The sequence below is a fragment of the Oryx dammah genome, unplaced genomic scaffold, assembly GCF_014754425.2.
Source record: "Oryx dammah isolate SB20612 unplaced genomic scaffold, SCBI_Odam_1.1 HiC_scaffold_27, whole genome shotgun sequence".
Lineage (NCBI taxonomy): Eukaryota > Metazoa > Chordata > Mammalia > Artiodactyla > Bovidae > Oryx > Oryx dammah.
In genome coordinates this window covers 14420128-14434973 of record NW_024070211.1, presented here as the reverse complement: position 1 = coordinate 14434973, position 14846 = coordinate 14420128, and the positions used below count along the sequence as shown (strand labels likewise).

Sequence of the window (14846 nt, the reverse complement as noted above, 5' to 3'; positions counted from 1 at the left end):
GATGTAAACCAAAGTGAGTAGTTTGTGAACTACTTTGGGCTCAGTGAGCTGTGAAGTAGTGATGAAATGATGTGAAAATCTTATAGAAACTCTCGAAAATGCAAACTAAACCATAGTGAGACAGAACTCGCATCAGTGCTTGCTGAGCTGCTGAGCTTTAGGCAGAAAGGAGGGATTCCCAAGGGGCATGTGGTGATAGGTATGTTCACTATCTTGGTTGTGGTGATGGTTTCATGGATATAGATTTATCAACACTTAACAAATTGTTCATTTTAAATATGTGCCATTTACTGTATGTCAGTTATATTTCAATAAAGCTGATTTCAAAAATGCTTTGTAGCAGAAGCAGGCTGTTAACAATTCTTAATTCCACTTGTTAGGCCACAAATTTAAACACCTTCACTTCATTGACTTCCAAGAAATCCAGTCTAGGATCACTCCAAAGAACACTATTTAGAACTCTGCAACAGGTTTTTATTTTTGCTTTATATCTATTACAGTGTTTGAAACCTAAAGAAATACATTTTCTCTTCAAATTTGGATGTGTATATAAATATCATTTGTCTGGACTCAGCACACTCAATGCCATGGTTTCTTGGCCTATATCTGCTCTGAAATCAAGCTTTGTCTACCCAGGGGCCCTGAGAACATGGAAAACAATAGCTAGAGTTTATAGTTCTTAAAAGCAAAATAAATTTAGAGAGAAAAACCAGTGAGGAAACAGGTTTGATTCACCTTCCGAGGGTCTGTAGCTGGGAACGCAAGATGTTTTTTGAGGGACATCCGCTCTGTCTTGGGTAACTGGGACCTCACACCTTATTTGCTTCTTTAGTGGTCCAATCAATTTTGTGGCAATTCCCACAAAAACTGGCTGAAAGAGCCAATACCCAACTCCAGGGCTTGAGGATTCTTGCCATGGCAGTTTTCTCTTCCCAAATCCAGAGGCTGAACATCTGACCTAGGTAGGGATGCAGGGCTTGAGTTTAGCAGAGGGGTTCAGGTATGTGCTGGCCCAGTAGCAGTAAGGTGGGGCCAAACACACTCAAGGCCTTTAGGACACACTACACAAACCTTTTTCCTGGGGTGTTCTAGGTCCAAAATTTAATGGTGCTTCTTCTAACTCACAGCCAGGTTTGATTCTGAACATAGCCCAGGCCTGATGCAAAATGCCCTCTCAGAGGAAAACTAACAGCTTTAATTTACAGACTTATTTGGTTTGTACTGACCTCAAAATTCTTCCCTTACCATGGTCTTCATCTGGGGGTGGGGCTAGGGAACAGTCAATGGGATGACTGGATCCTTTATGAAGGCCTTGGCCAAAGAACAGCTATTGCCTACCACATGGATCCCTGCAGGGCCCAATTCTCAGCTTGCTGGCTTAACAGAAAAATACAAAAGACAGAAAAAATACTGGACAAGATTGGTCTAAAATGTGCAATCCTAAAACAGCTGTGGAAGAAACCTGCTCTGAGCAGTTTCTTAAGCCTCACATGTACTTATTGCTAGGACAGTCCTACCTGCAAGATGTTGCTAGCCTTTCCTATGGTTCATGCATTGAGCCTTGCACCCTTCCCCAGCCTGCCAAGGAGGCCCCCAGCCAGCACACTATGGGTCCCTGGTGCCTGCAGAGACCTGTAGAATCTGGCTCCCTCACTTCAATTGAGAATCCAGAACATGAGCCCCAAAGATGTATCTACTGAAGAATATTCAAGATGATGGACACCAAACTGAGTCTTGGGGAGAAGAGACGTGGCCTGAACAAATGATCTGAGAGGCCCTCAAAGAAGGGGGCATTGGGAGGAGGAAGTATTGATAGGCATTCATCTCCTTCCCTTCTACTTTGCTAGAAACAGGTAACTCTTACAGTGTGTAGGGGGAAGGCAGGCAGACATGAGAAAATGGAAGTCCAGTTCATTCTGCTAGTGTTTTCAGATTAAACTGGTCTGGCTTGAGGGAAATGGAAAAGTCAGTGCCCGAGAGCCTTTTTTTGCTCTTTCCTGACTAAGCATAGTAGCAGCTATAATCTGTGCAGTTCAGCTCTGAAAAATAGGGCTGTTGGAAAGTCTTCCAACGGAAAAGAGAATGGGAGTAGATCTAGGGGTTCTAGGTAAAGGGGAACACAAAGGGTCCCTGAAAGCTGAAGTGTTCTACATCTGTTCCTTGAAAGGGTCCTTTGTACCCACTGCCTGAAGTAAACAGGCTGGCCACTGAGGATGGAACCTGTGTGGTTCTAACAAGGTTGCAGCCAATACCAAGGCCAGCCAGTCACTGGGGATAGCTCAGTCTTCTAAGACCAGTGAAGATGGGTGGGGGTGGGATGTCCAGAAGGGCTGGCAAAAACAAATAGCTGTTCAAAACAGTACTTGAACACTTTAGCTAATAAAACGGTTCCTTGTCCCCTTAATTCACACCTAAACATCACCAATCCACCAGAGATTTTAAAATGCAAATAACCGTGTGCCAAAACATTAACCTTTCAAATACACATCTTCTCTGGCTATTCCCTACAGCAGGCTGGGGAGCCCCTCCAGCCATTCAGAAATCTGTCAGAAAACTGCCTTCACCTGGGCCAGGGTCTGCAGTCCAGATGGGGGCTGTCCACGAAGAGTGACTGTCAAGCCTGGGCTAAAAAGGAACAATATTTTGCTTCCCTAGATGAACAAAGGAGAAGGGGACACAAAAGATGATGTTACCATCTCAGGGGGATGGAAGAACTTCACCTGTTAACTGAAAGACGGGTCAGAGGAATATAATGGGAAAACAGTCTGAAGAAGACACTAACAGAGGAAAGCTCCCAGAGGCCATGTTTATCTGATGAGAAATTTGTCCTCGGGTTGTGCCCTGGGAGACACTTCAGCCTTTGGAGTCCTTGGAGAAAGCAGCCTTCAAGCAGTAACTGATAATCAGAAGAGTCTTCTATTTAGTACATGTCCCAGATCTGAAGCAAAAGTAGGAACAGCTGGGGAAGGCAGGATGTGTACGTCTCACAGTAAGAATTTGGCCCCAATGTCAGGGACTTAACTATTGCTAGAGATACAAGTAGTTCTTACTCAAATGCTCTGGCTGTTGGACAAGATCAAGGGGTGGGGGGTGACTTTCTTTTGAACTGTAGGAGTAATGGAGTCAGCAGGCCGAGTGAAAAGGGTCCTGCCCCTTGCCTACCAGGGACAGTGGGGCTTGGTAATTATCATGCCCAAACTGAAGAGTAGCATCTGACTCACTTAGGTGGTATGGCTCTGCTATCACTTTTCAGTGATAACCACTAGTCCCAACCATTTTTCTCAGAAAATGCCTCTGGAGTTGGATCTCAATAGTTGAAAAAGAGGGCAGATTTCAAAACCAATGGGCAAAAGGACCTGAACTTTTTATCTGTAAGCAGAGTGGCACAGATTTCACCTGAGCCGGAGGTGGGATATGCAGGAATGGGAGCAAGAATGGCATTGTTTCTGGGGAAGGGAAAATACAGCTTGGACCAGGGCATCTCTAACTGATCTCTGTGGGGAAGCAGCGACAGGGCAGACAGAGTGTGCCTTCAGCTCCACCACTGGCCTACACTTAGGCAACAAATTCCTCCACTCACCCCATCAGCTGGGCTTTACTTCATTACTATGTAATCCATTGACGCATACAGGCAAGCCAGTGAGGCACTGCAGTAGCTCTACTCAAAGGGAAAAGGCAAGGCATTGGGATTGTAAATGTCACAGGAAGGGCAATATCCAAACCATGTACAGGGATCCTAATCCAGGAAGGTATCAGTCACTCTCAAAAAAGTCCTGAAGCTGCTGTATTTCTGTAGTAAGAGAGAAAGCCACCTGTGATAACTTACGTGGACAAGGGCATTTGAGACCAAATCCGAGGTGACAGACTGCTGTCTGGGTTTCCTGATGCGAGCAGGATGCTCAGCACTAAGGACTAGAGTGGCAGACTTCACCAGGCGCTGGAGCCCTTGCTCCTTTCAGGTATTGGGACAATCAGATTAGGCTGACCTGTGATATGAAGGCTCCAGAGCTAAGGGTTTGTCCAGGTGGTAGCCCGGAACCCAAGCAGAGAGATGGATCAAGGTCAGGCTTCCTGAGCCAAAGAACTTCCACATCTCTTTTTGGTCTTCCTCACGGTATCCTACTTACAGAAATTACAGGGACAGTTCTTCCTCTTGAGACCAATTAAGATTGACCTACCTAATATAGAGAATATAAAAAAATACAGAACTTTTGACATTCTCTCCTTTGGAAGTCAAATATACATGATCCACCTATGGAAGAGGAAGAAGAAGGAGAAGAAAGGCCAAAGGCAAGGATCCCCTGGCTATCCCAATACATGACACTCTCACTCCAACCTCCTCTGCAACTTATGGGTCACCCGAGCAAGGACTTTCTCCTCAGGAGAAAGCAAGGACCACAGCCCTCTGTTGCGTGCTTAGGAGAAAATACAGCTACCTCAGAGGTTCATTTCAACTCTGAGGGGAATTTTCAAGTAAACAAATGAAATCAGGTCGCACCATTGGAAGGTGGGTAGGAAACATGGGATCAGTAGCGACACACGGGAAGCCCTGTCTGAAGGCCTGTGTTCCTCCTCAGCCACTCCCACTGGTGCCCGTGCCCCAGGAGAGTGAAGGGGATCTCCCAAACTAAAGAGGTCTGGGCAAGGGGTTAGAGGGAGGGAGGGGCCTTTCTTTCATGGTGACCTCCCCCTCAGTCTCTAGTCCCAGACAGTGCTGGCAGCTGGGTTTCCTAATACCAGGGGCTCATGGCTCTGGGAAAGAGCAATCTTAATACAAGAAAAAATGTGCAAAAGAAAAAATTAAATAATTCAATCCAAGCATATAAGATTAATATTCTGTCAGAGCAAGAACACTTTGTTTTGGATTTCTCCCCTCCCCTCCCACCCCCCTCACCTCTGGAATATTCCATCTGCTCAAGTACCCAAGATAAGAGTTACACAGATCAGGGCAGAGGACTGGGAAGGATGAAGGAAGATAATAGGGAAGGAAGTCACCACTAAAGAAGAAAAAAAAAAAAATTTAAAAAAAAAAAAAAAAGGTGCAAAATTGGTTACCTCAGTCCTCCTTTGTCTACCCCTGGGCTCCTGGGTTAAAGACATATGTGCAGCCAAAATATAGTGTAAGGAAGAAAAACCCAACACGTCCCCTTCTTGTCACAAAACCCAAATGTGAGCCTCAGATGGTTCTGTCTGTCCAGAGGGTGCTCCCTCCAGGGAAGGGGTCGGAGCAGGTCAAGAGCACAGTTTCCAGGGCAGCAGAGGTGTGTGGTGGCTGACGGTGGGGGGGCTGGTTTCCCGCCCACCAGAGGGCTGCTTTTCCGCTGGTTGGTGGTGCTTCCCATCCCCTCCCCTCCCTGGAGGCAGACATTATAGCTGGAAGCCCTCCATGGGGGCCTCAGGCTGCTGGAAGATGAACTGCTGTTGCGTCTCATCCACTTGGGGAGCCAAGCTGCTATCATCATCTTCTACACCAAAGTAGTGCTCAATGAGGTCGAAGGCCTTCTGGTAGATCTCCTGGTTCTCATGGCTCTGGAGGAACTCAATTTTATCCAAGCCTACGGTGGCAAGAAAGAAGCAGGGAGAAGAATGAACTTGGAATGCTTTACTATGGGTCCATAAAACATGAATGCATTTTGCCTTCCCTGAGGTATATTAGCATTTATAAACAAAAGTAATATGATCAGGTCTCTCTTTGATCTGAAAGAGGAGAGCTGTGATAGTTAAAATTACATAACCCCAAAGGAAAACAACTAAAATGTCAGTTATTAATCAGTGGTTTAACCTGGGCGATTTGTTAACCATTCTGAATCTCCTGGAGATGAGTAGTGAGTCAACCCAGTACCCCTAAGAGAACTTGCCAAGGAAACCATAAACAAAACAAAAAGATAACCTGTAGAATGGAAGAAAATATTTGCAACTGATGCAACTGACAAGGGCTTAATTTCTAAAACTTATTAACAGCTCACATGGCTCAATAAGAACAACAAATAACCCAACCCAACCAAAAAATGAGCAGAAGACTTATACAGACATTTCTCCAGAGACATATAGATGGCTAAGAGGCACATGAAAAGATGCTCAACATCACTAATTATTACAGAAATGGAAATCGAAACTATAATGAGGATATCACTTCACACCAGTCAGAATGGCCATCATCAAAAAGTCTACAAGGGAATTCCCTGGAAGTCCAATGGTTAGGACTGAGCAGTCTTACTACCAAGGCCTAAATCCCGCAAGCCAAGAGGTATGACAAATAAAAAACCAAAAACAAACCAAAAGTCTACAAATAATGCTGGAGAGGGTGTGGAGAAAAGGGAACCCTCCTGTACTGTTGGTGGGAATGTAAACTGGCGTAGCCACTAGGGAGGTTCCTGGAAAAACTAAAAACAGACCTACCATATGATGCAGCGATTCCCCTCCTGGGCATGTATCTGGAGAGAAGATATATACACCCCCGTGTTCACAGCAGCACTATTTACCATAGCCAAGACATGGAAGCCACCTGAGTGCCCATCAACAGATGATGGGTAAAGAAGACGTGGTGTACATTTACAATGGAAAATTACTCAGGCCCAAGGAAGAATAAAATAATGCCATTTGCAGCAACATGGATGGACCCAGACATAATCATACTAAATAAATCAGACAAAGACAATTATCATATGATATCACATATGGGGAATCTAAAAAACACTGATAGAAGTGAACTTATTTAAAAAAAAAAATTAAAAAAAAAAAAGAAGTGAACTTATTTATAAAACAAAGAGAGACTCACAGACAGAACACAAACTTATGGTTAACAAAGGGGGAAAGGTGGAGAGGGATAATTATGAGTTTGGGATTAGCAGATACAAATTCTGTGTGTGTGTGTGTGCGCGCGCGCGTGTGCATGCATGTGAGTTGTTCAGCCAGATCCCATGGACTATAGCCTGCCAAAACTACTATTAACAAAATAGATGAACAACAAGGACCTCCTATATAGCACAGAGAACTTATCTAGTATCTTGTAATAAGCTTGATTATAATGAAAAAACAAAAGAAAGGAACTTGCTAGAAACTCAGCTGAAAACATGCCTTCCAGCTCCTTATCCTATTATCAATTCTGGAGCTTTATTTTTGCATCTGTACCAAAACCTACTTCCTGGGTACAGCCCATCAGAAAGAGAACTGATCTATTGCTCCTCAGAAGAAATGGAACTTGTGGGATAAAACTTTGCATTCAATGCTGACCATACACCCTCACATACATATACTACTTCAGAGGTTCTGAACTAGAACTTACGGTTCTGAACTCTACTTATGGCAGACATTAGTTTGGGGAGGGGGCACATACCATAGGCTTCCTCGATGAGGCCACAGTAGGGATTGACCCCTGAGCCACTGCGCTTGCCCTCTTGCTCTCCAAGCCGAAGGATGTTCTCCAGTCCATTGAGGGCCACTTGCACAATCTTTGAATCCATCACAGTCAGCAAGTCGCACAGGGGTTTGATGCAGCCCAGGGAGACCAGGTACCTGAAGAGCAGAGACCAGGAAAGTTCTAAATCAGGACAAGCTAAGGGAGGTGCCAGGGCGGTGCTCTGGGGTCCCTGGGTCTCCTTTACACACATCAGTGCTCTTAGCAATTCACTCTGCCTGAGCCCTCATAAATACCCAGGCTTTATCTCAGTCTCTCCACCCCGTCGATACTACTGGCTTAGTTCATTTCCATGTAGAAGGCTGCCACGGATTTCTCCTTCTGGTCTGTAATGTGTCCCTGCAACAGTAATACCTACTCTGAAACATCATTCCCCTGCTTAAAATTTTCACAGTCCAAGTTCTACTCTCAATACAATCAGGCTCCTAAGCTTTTTTAGCTTCATCTCACATTATTCCCTTCCAAGAATACTACATTCCAGCCAAACGTGAATGTCTCTAGGTTTCTGATTTTTGTACTTTTACTTATGCCTTTTCCTGTCCAAATGCCATTCACAACCCTATATCCTCAAAAGCTTAACTCAATGGCTATCCTTTTCTCCTAAGGTTTTATAATATGCTGAATATACTCACTGGAAGAAAAGTTATGACCAACCTACATAGCATATTGAAAAGCAGAGACGTTACTTTGCCGACTAAGGTCCGTCTAGTCAAGGCTATGGTCTTCTAGTGGTCATGTATGGACGTGAGAGTTGGAGTGTGAAGAAAGCTGAGTGCCAAAGAACTGATGCTTTTGAACTGTGGTGTTGGAGAAGACTCTTGAGAGTCCCTTGGACTGCAAGGAGATCCAACCAGTCCATTCTAAAGGAGATCAGCTCTGGGATTTCTTTGGAAGGAATGATGCTAAAGCTGAAACTCCAGTACTTTGGCCACCTCATGTGAAGAGTTGACTCATTGGAAAAGACTGATGCTGGGAGGGATTGGGGGCAGGAGGAAAAGGGGACGACCGAGGATGAGATGGCTGGATGGCATCACCGACTCGATGGATGTAAGTCTGAGTGAACTCCGGGAGTTGGTGATGGACAGCGAGGCCTGGCGTGCTGCAATTCATGGGGTTGCAGAGTCGAACAAGACTGAGCGACTGAACTGAATATACTCCCCCTTCCTAAGCTACAAGCTGAAGGCAAGGCACTTCTCTAATTCCCACCACTCCAACTCAAGTTCATAATGGAAAGCAGAATCAGAGAGCATCTTCACACAAAATAGCTTTCCTATTTACTTCTCTCAAGTATCACTGTCAAAAATGATTTCTCAAGGAAACTGCTCCGAATGAGCCATAGAATGGTTCTCTTTCATTTGTATGAGTAATTGTGAATTATATAGATTTAAATTCTCTTGTGGGTAGAAAGAGGCAGAGGAGAGATGAATGTCTGTGTCTTAAGTGTCCATTCTTAAGGAGGGAAAAGAGGCTACACTCTAGCAGCTTATCAGTTAAACCCTACTAAACAGCGGCTATCCCAGCAAAGGCAGTTTAGAGATTATATGTAACATAAGTTGATAGGTAGAGTAAACATATCACTCAAACAATGGGAAGGACTGTGGTACCTGATTTGTTCAGGGGTTCCTCCTGATGTGGCATTGGTGATGGCCCAGGCTGCTTCTTTCCTTGTACGGAACTCTGCTTTTTGAAGGATTTCGATCAATACAGGGAAGATGTTTGCATCTATGACAGCCTGAGAAGAATTAGGGGTTCGGGGGTGGGATATGGGGGAAAAAAGTCATTTCAAGGAGAATAAGCAAATCCAGAACACAAATCAGCTAAGGTTTAGACACATTCCCCTTCCTCAAAGTTCTCCTTTGTCCTTCCCATATACCTAAGGTGGTGCAGAAGAACCTGGCTTCTGCTCCACAGAGTCTTTGACCAATAGCACACATTCATCCCAATTTCAAAAGAAAAATTTTTTTGTCTAGAAACAAAGTCTCGTGATCCCAGACCTTTCTACCACCACTCCCCAATCTCCCAACTGCTTGTTCTACCTGTATCTGAGCCCTGTTGCCAGCAGTGATATTTGAAATGGTCCAACAAGCTTCCTTTCGGATTGACTCCTTGGAGCTGCTCAGGAGGTGGAGGAGGCAAGGGAGGGCTGAACAGTTAAGAATGACCTAGAACACCAAAAGACAAATTGAGATAAATTGGACTTAATCAAAATTTAAAACTTTTGTGCACCGAAAGACATCTTTCAACAGAGTGAATTACACAAGTCACAGAATGGGAGAAAGTATATTGAAATTATATATCTGATAAAGATGAATATCCAGATTACATTAAAAAAAAAAAAACTGAACATAGTTTAAAATGGGCAAAGGACATAAACAGACATTTTTCCAAAGAAAACAGGCAGGGGGCCCAAAGCACATGAAAGATGTCAGACATCATTCATCAGTAGGGAAATGCAAATCAAAACCTCAGCGAGACACAGCTTCACACTTCACAGGACAGTTATTCTGTTTTTCTGGCTGTGCTGGGTCTTCATTGCAGCATGCAGGCTTAGTTGCCCCACAGCATGTGGGATCTTAGTTACCCAACTAGGGACTGAACCCGAGTCGCCTGCATTAGAAGGCAGGTTCTTAACCCCCAGATCCCAGGGAAGTCTCTAGGATAGTCTTAAAATTATTATATATAAAAATTTATTATAATAATTATAAAATTTTATAATTATTATAAAAATAAAATTATTTTTATTCTTAAAAAATCCAGGCAATACAATTGTTGGTAAAGATGTGGAGAAATTGGAACCTGGTACATTGCTGGTGGGAAGGTAAAATGGTATAGCTATTGTGCTAAATGGTGGTTCCTCAAAATCTTTAAATATAAAATTACCCCATGACCCAGTAATTCCACCTCTGGGTGTATATCCCAAAGAGCTGAAAACAGGACTCAAACAGAGATTTGTATGCCAATATTCAATGCAACACTACTCACACTAGCCAAAGGGTGAAAGCAACCCAAATGTCGATCAAAGGATGAATGAATGAACCAAATGTGGCACAGGTGTGCCAAGAAGATCATTCAGCCACCGAAAGGAATGAAGGTGTGACATACTGAAACATGGGATGAACTTCGAAAACATGCTAAGTAAACTAAGTTGAAACAAAAGAACAAATATATATGGTTTGGCTTACGTGAGGTTTCTAGAGGAGTCAAACTCGCAAGAGACAGAAAGTAATGTGGTAGTTACCAGGGGATGAGGGGGAGGGGGAAACGGGAAGTTATTATTTGAAGAGCACAGAGTTTCAGTTCTGAATGACGCAAAAGTTGTGGAGATGGATGATTGTGATGGTTAAATAACAATGTGGATGCACTTAATGCCACTGAACTATACTTAAAAGAATAACCAGCTCTCCAGCCTGTGTATACTGCACCTTCTATGGAGGTATTACTAACAGAGGACTAACATGAGGTTACCCATGGGATCCTAAAGGTTTAGTTAGGAAGTAGGGGTGAGGCTCCAAAGATTTTAGTATTTCAAAGGTACCATAACAGAAAAGCTGGGACTTTACCATGTCCCAGGTAGTAAGTCAAGTTATTCCATTTAGTTTTTCTTCAATAGCACCCAATGGATAATGACTTGCTTCCAATTTATAGAAAAAATAAAGGCAACCAAGTTGCCCACAAATCATACAGAAAGTGGCAGAGTTGGAATTTTTCCTTCAAGCCTATGCTTTCTCTCCTAGATCACACTGCCCCCTACCAGGACTAAAGTCTATGGCAGGGAAGGATTTTGTCCACAGACAGCTCTCTTCCTCCTCCTTACCTGGGTCTGGATGTCATCCCCAGTGACGATGTTACCCACAGCTCTCAGAGCAGGAGAAGCCACTTTGTTATCGTTGTGCCTACAGAGGAGGGCGATCTGGTCAGTAGAGGGCCAGCACCAAGCTTTCAGCTCTGCTGACCACCAAGGCCGGTAGCACTCATGGGTCCAGACCTTTGCACAGGGCAGCAGACTGCTAACTGCAGTTCTGAGCTTGGAATCTGTACCCTTTCTAACTGGGATCACTCACATGAGAAGCTCGACCAATCTCCGGCAGACTCCAGAGTCTATGACTGCCTGGATCTTCTCATTGGGGCCATCAGATAGATAAGAGAGGGCCCAGCAAGCATCTGCCAGCAAGTCTGAGTCGCTGCTGAAGAGTAGGCGAGACAGCACGGGCAAACAGGGGGAGACCTATTGGAAGCAGAGAGAGAGGGATTCATAGGGGGACAGGGTTACATCAGCTCTACCACTAACCCTAACATGTCCGAGCCCTCCTCTACTGAGTAAGTCTAAGACCCAGAGATTTCTACTACATTAAGCCATCAGGCCCACATTTTCATTTACCACCCTGGCACATGAGATCACTTACTTCACTGATGATTGCCTCTTTCAGTTTCCCGTGGATTGAGACTCTGAGGGTTCCCCAAAGACTTGAAAACTCCCATGTCAAAATTCCTCCATATGAAGGAACCTGCTATTACTCAGGAACGGGTAAGAAACTCTCTTACCTTTGCAAACTCTGGGGGTGGGTTCTTCCCTCGGCAGAGGTTTGACAGGGCCCAGACCGCATTCCGGGTCATTGTCAGTCGTGTGGACTTGGTAAGGAGTCTGAAGGAGACAGAGAAGCCAGATGCTGACCAATGATGCCCTTTGCATAGAGCTGTTGTCTGTGAGCCCCAGAAGCACATCCAACCAGACCCCTACGACTCTAGCCCCCTCACTGTCTTTTCCTACCCATAATTTAAGTGAGTTAGTTTGGTCCAGGGGGCCAACCTACATCTTCATAGGGGATTAGGACCAGATGTGGTTGTTAAGCCCACAGCTAATAAGGACAGAGAGCTGGACCTTGAATAAGCATGCTAAATGAAGTTTTAGTGTGAGGGCTTTAGCTATGCAGTACGGATGGATTTTCTGTGACAGGCCCACAAAAGAGTTCTAATAGTAGCTTACGAGGTGTGACTTCTGAAGAAAAACTCCTCCCTCTGCTTTGGTTTAGATGTAGGTCTACTTTAAGGGCATGAAGGAAGGGATGGGAGCATCCATATGACCCTGCATGGGGTCTTAGATCTGTGGTTTACAACAGAGCTCTCCAATGTACCTATGCATAAACCCATAGAAAATCAACGCATTTTGCAGAGAAGGTTAGGTTTTTCCAGATGGGCTATTCTTCCTTCTCTCCTCTGGCTCAGCAGTGAGCCCAGGAGACCAACAGGAGACTCTACAGTGCTGTGAAGCGGGAAGCGCGAGACGCACACCAGCGACACAATCTTCTTACTCTCAGGAGATAGCCTTTTACTCTGTCAGTCAGAACGCACTTGTAGCATTTTTGGATTTACTCACCATTTTAAGGTAAACTGTCCCCCAAAGATCTGCTACATGGCTGCCCTACAGATGCCCCAGGGGCAGATGGCAGTAGTTACTCACGTTAACAAAGGATTGAGGATGGAACAGTTCAAGACGTAATCTCGGCAAACGGAGCTGTCTCCAGCTATGTTTCCCAGTGCCCAGACTGCCTAAAAAAGCGAGGATGAAACTGTCACCCACAGAGCCTAGTGGCTTCTGTGAGTACTCTACACTCACAACTACAGAGTGACACACAGCAGTAACCAGGACGAACATCCCATCAAGGCCTGAAACACAACAAACAAGCTCAGTACCCTCCTTGTTGACATCCTCATTGAGTACTTGCTCTATGAGGACTTTTCCTCTGAGAATTCCTGGGTTCGGCGGGGAAAGCAGGCTGCCACTGTACTGCAGCCAGAGAAGCCAAACTAAAACCTCCTTATCCTCACCTCCTCATCTCCCATAAAAGGAGAAAATGATGGGAAACTTGCATTCTTGTAGTCTCAGGACCAACCCTATATGTATTAATAGAGGAAAAATCCCCAGTACCACTCCACTCTAGTCAACCAGTAAAACTCCAGCGGAAGAAATGGAAGTAGGGTTTTTATGATCCATAGATGTTGAAAAATGGGTACTGTGGTGTCTTTTTCCCAACACCACCTGACACCCAACATGTGGAGTTTTCTTCTACATCAATTCTCTGATACCGTGTCAGTGAAAAGTGAAAGTCGCTCAGTTGTGTCTGACTCTTGTGACCACATGGACTATACAGTCCATGGAATTCTCTTAGGCCAGCATATTGGAGTGGGTAGCCGTTCCCTTCTCCAGGGGAATCTTCCCAACCTAGTAATCGAACTGGGGTCTCTTGCACCACTGGCAGATTCTTTACCAGCTGAGCTACCAAGAAATCCATGTCAGTTCAATAGGTAGGGGGCTCAGTCCCACAAGACTGGCCTCACTTAGATACTAGTTACAACTCCCAGGTGCCACCTATACTTTTTACCAACTGGCTATAAATTCAGGAGTTCCACATTCTGCAACGATTCACAGAACTCAGGAAAACTGTACTCATGTTTCACAGTTTACTCTAATAGATACAACTGAGGAAGAGCTAGAGATGCAGAGGGCAAGGCATGGGGCAAAGTGTAGGGGCTGCACAGAACTCCTCTGCCCTCTCCAGGCATGTCGCCTTCCCAGCACAGTGAGCATTCACCAACCCAGACGCTCTCTGAATCTCACTGTTCAAGATTTTTATAACCCAATATTTAACCCCTGTAACATCCCTAGGGAGGTTGGGGAGGAGGGGTGGGAAGAGTGGGTTGGGGCGGGGCTGAAAGTTCCTATTCTCTAATCCCAAATTTGGTCTTTCTGATCACTAGCCCTCCCTTCCGGAAGCTATCTAGGGCCCCACCCTGAGTCATCTCATTAGCACACACTCAGGTGTGTTGCAAAGGTGCTCTTTAGCGATAACAGAAGTCGCTTGGATCACTAAGAAAATCCCAAGGTTTTCAGGAGCTCTTTGCTCTTAACCTCTTAACTGGGGATAAAGACAAAATACATTTTTTATTATACTGCTGACATCATCAAGAATTAAGTCAAATTTGGGTATTACCTGTTCCTGTACATCCTCAAAGTCCGAGTTAAGCAGCTCTATAAAAATGGGGACGGCCCCTGCTTCAATGACAATTTTGGTCTGCTGAGAGGTTCCAGAGGCGATGTTTGTTAGAGCCCAGGCAGCTTCAAACTGAAAGTGAGATTAAAGCCATGACTGAGAGGTCATTCCGGACAGAACAGCCATGCCTACCAGCTGGCTCAGAGCAGTTACATCTCCTGCCCCTGACTTGGAAAACAAACAAACAAACAAGCCTTTCTCTTTTCTCCTTTAAAAGAAAGGAAGAATTACTGGCAGTGACATAACATAATAGGAAGACTAGGCTTCCATGGTTCCAGGTCTAGGCCTGCACTACCACAGCCCCCATGAGTTCTTGGGCAAGCCGCGTTTTTTGTTTGTTTGTTTTTCCTAGAGGCAGAAGGGAAGAGGGGTTGAAAGAG

At 44.8% G+C, this 14846-nt stretch overlaps 1 protein-coding gene across 1 annotated transcript in view; it reads right to left on the bottom strand.

Moving 5' to 3' along the window:
• Positions 1 to 266: 266 nt before the first annotated feature.
• The window catches only part of KPNA6 (karyopherin subunit alpha 6), a 55862-nt gene continuing 41282 nt past the window's right edge, over positions 267 to 14846 (bottom strand). Inside the window, exons 6-14 of the mRNA XM_040227997.1 lie at positions 14407 to 14538; positions 12876 to 12964; positions 11960 to 12059; positions 11479 to 11642; positions 11232 to 11310; positions 9454 to 9579; positions 9022 to 9149; positions 7337 to 7515; positions 267 to 5555 (exon numbers count right to left, since the gene is read on the bottom strand). Of these exons, the coding sequence (XP_040083931.1) occupies positions 5368 to 5555; positions 7337 to 7515; positions 9022 to 9149; positions 9454 to 9579; positions 11232 to 11310; positions 11479 to 11642; positions 11960 to 12059; positions 12876 to 12964; positions 14407 to 14538 (1185 nt within the window). The 3' untranslated portion in view covers positions 267 to 5367. The remainder of the gene's footprint in view (positions 5556 to 7336; positions 7516 to 9021; positions 9150 to 9453; positions 9580 to 11231; positions 11311 to 11478; positions 11643 to 11959; positions 12060 to 12875; positions 12965 to 14406; positions 14539 to 14846) is intronic.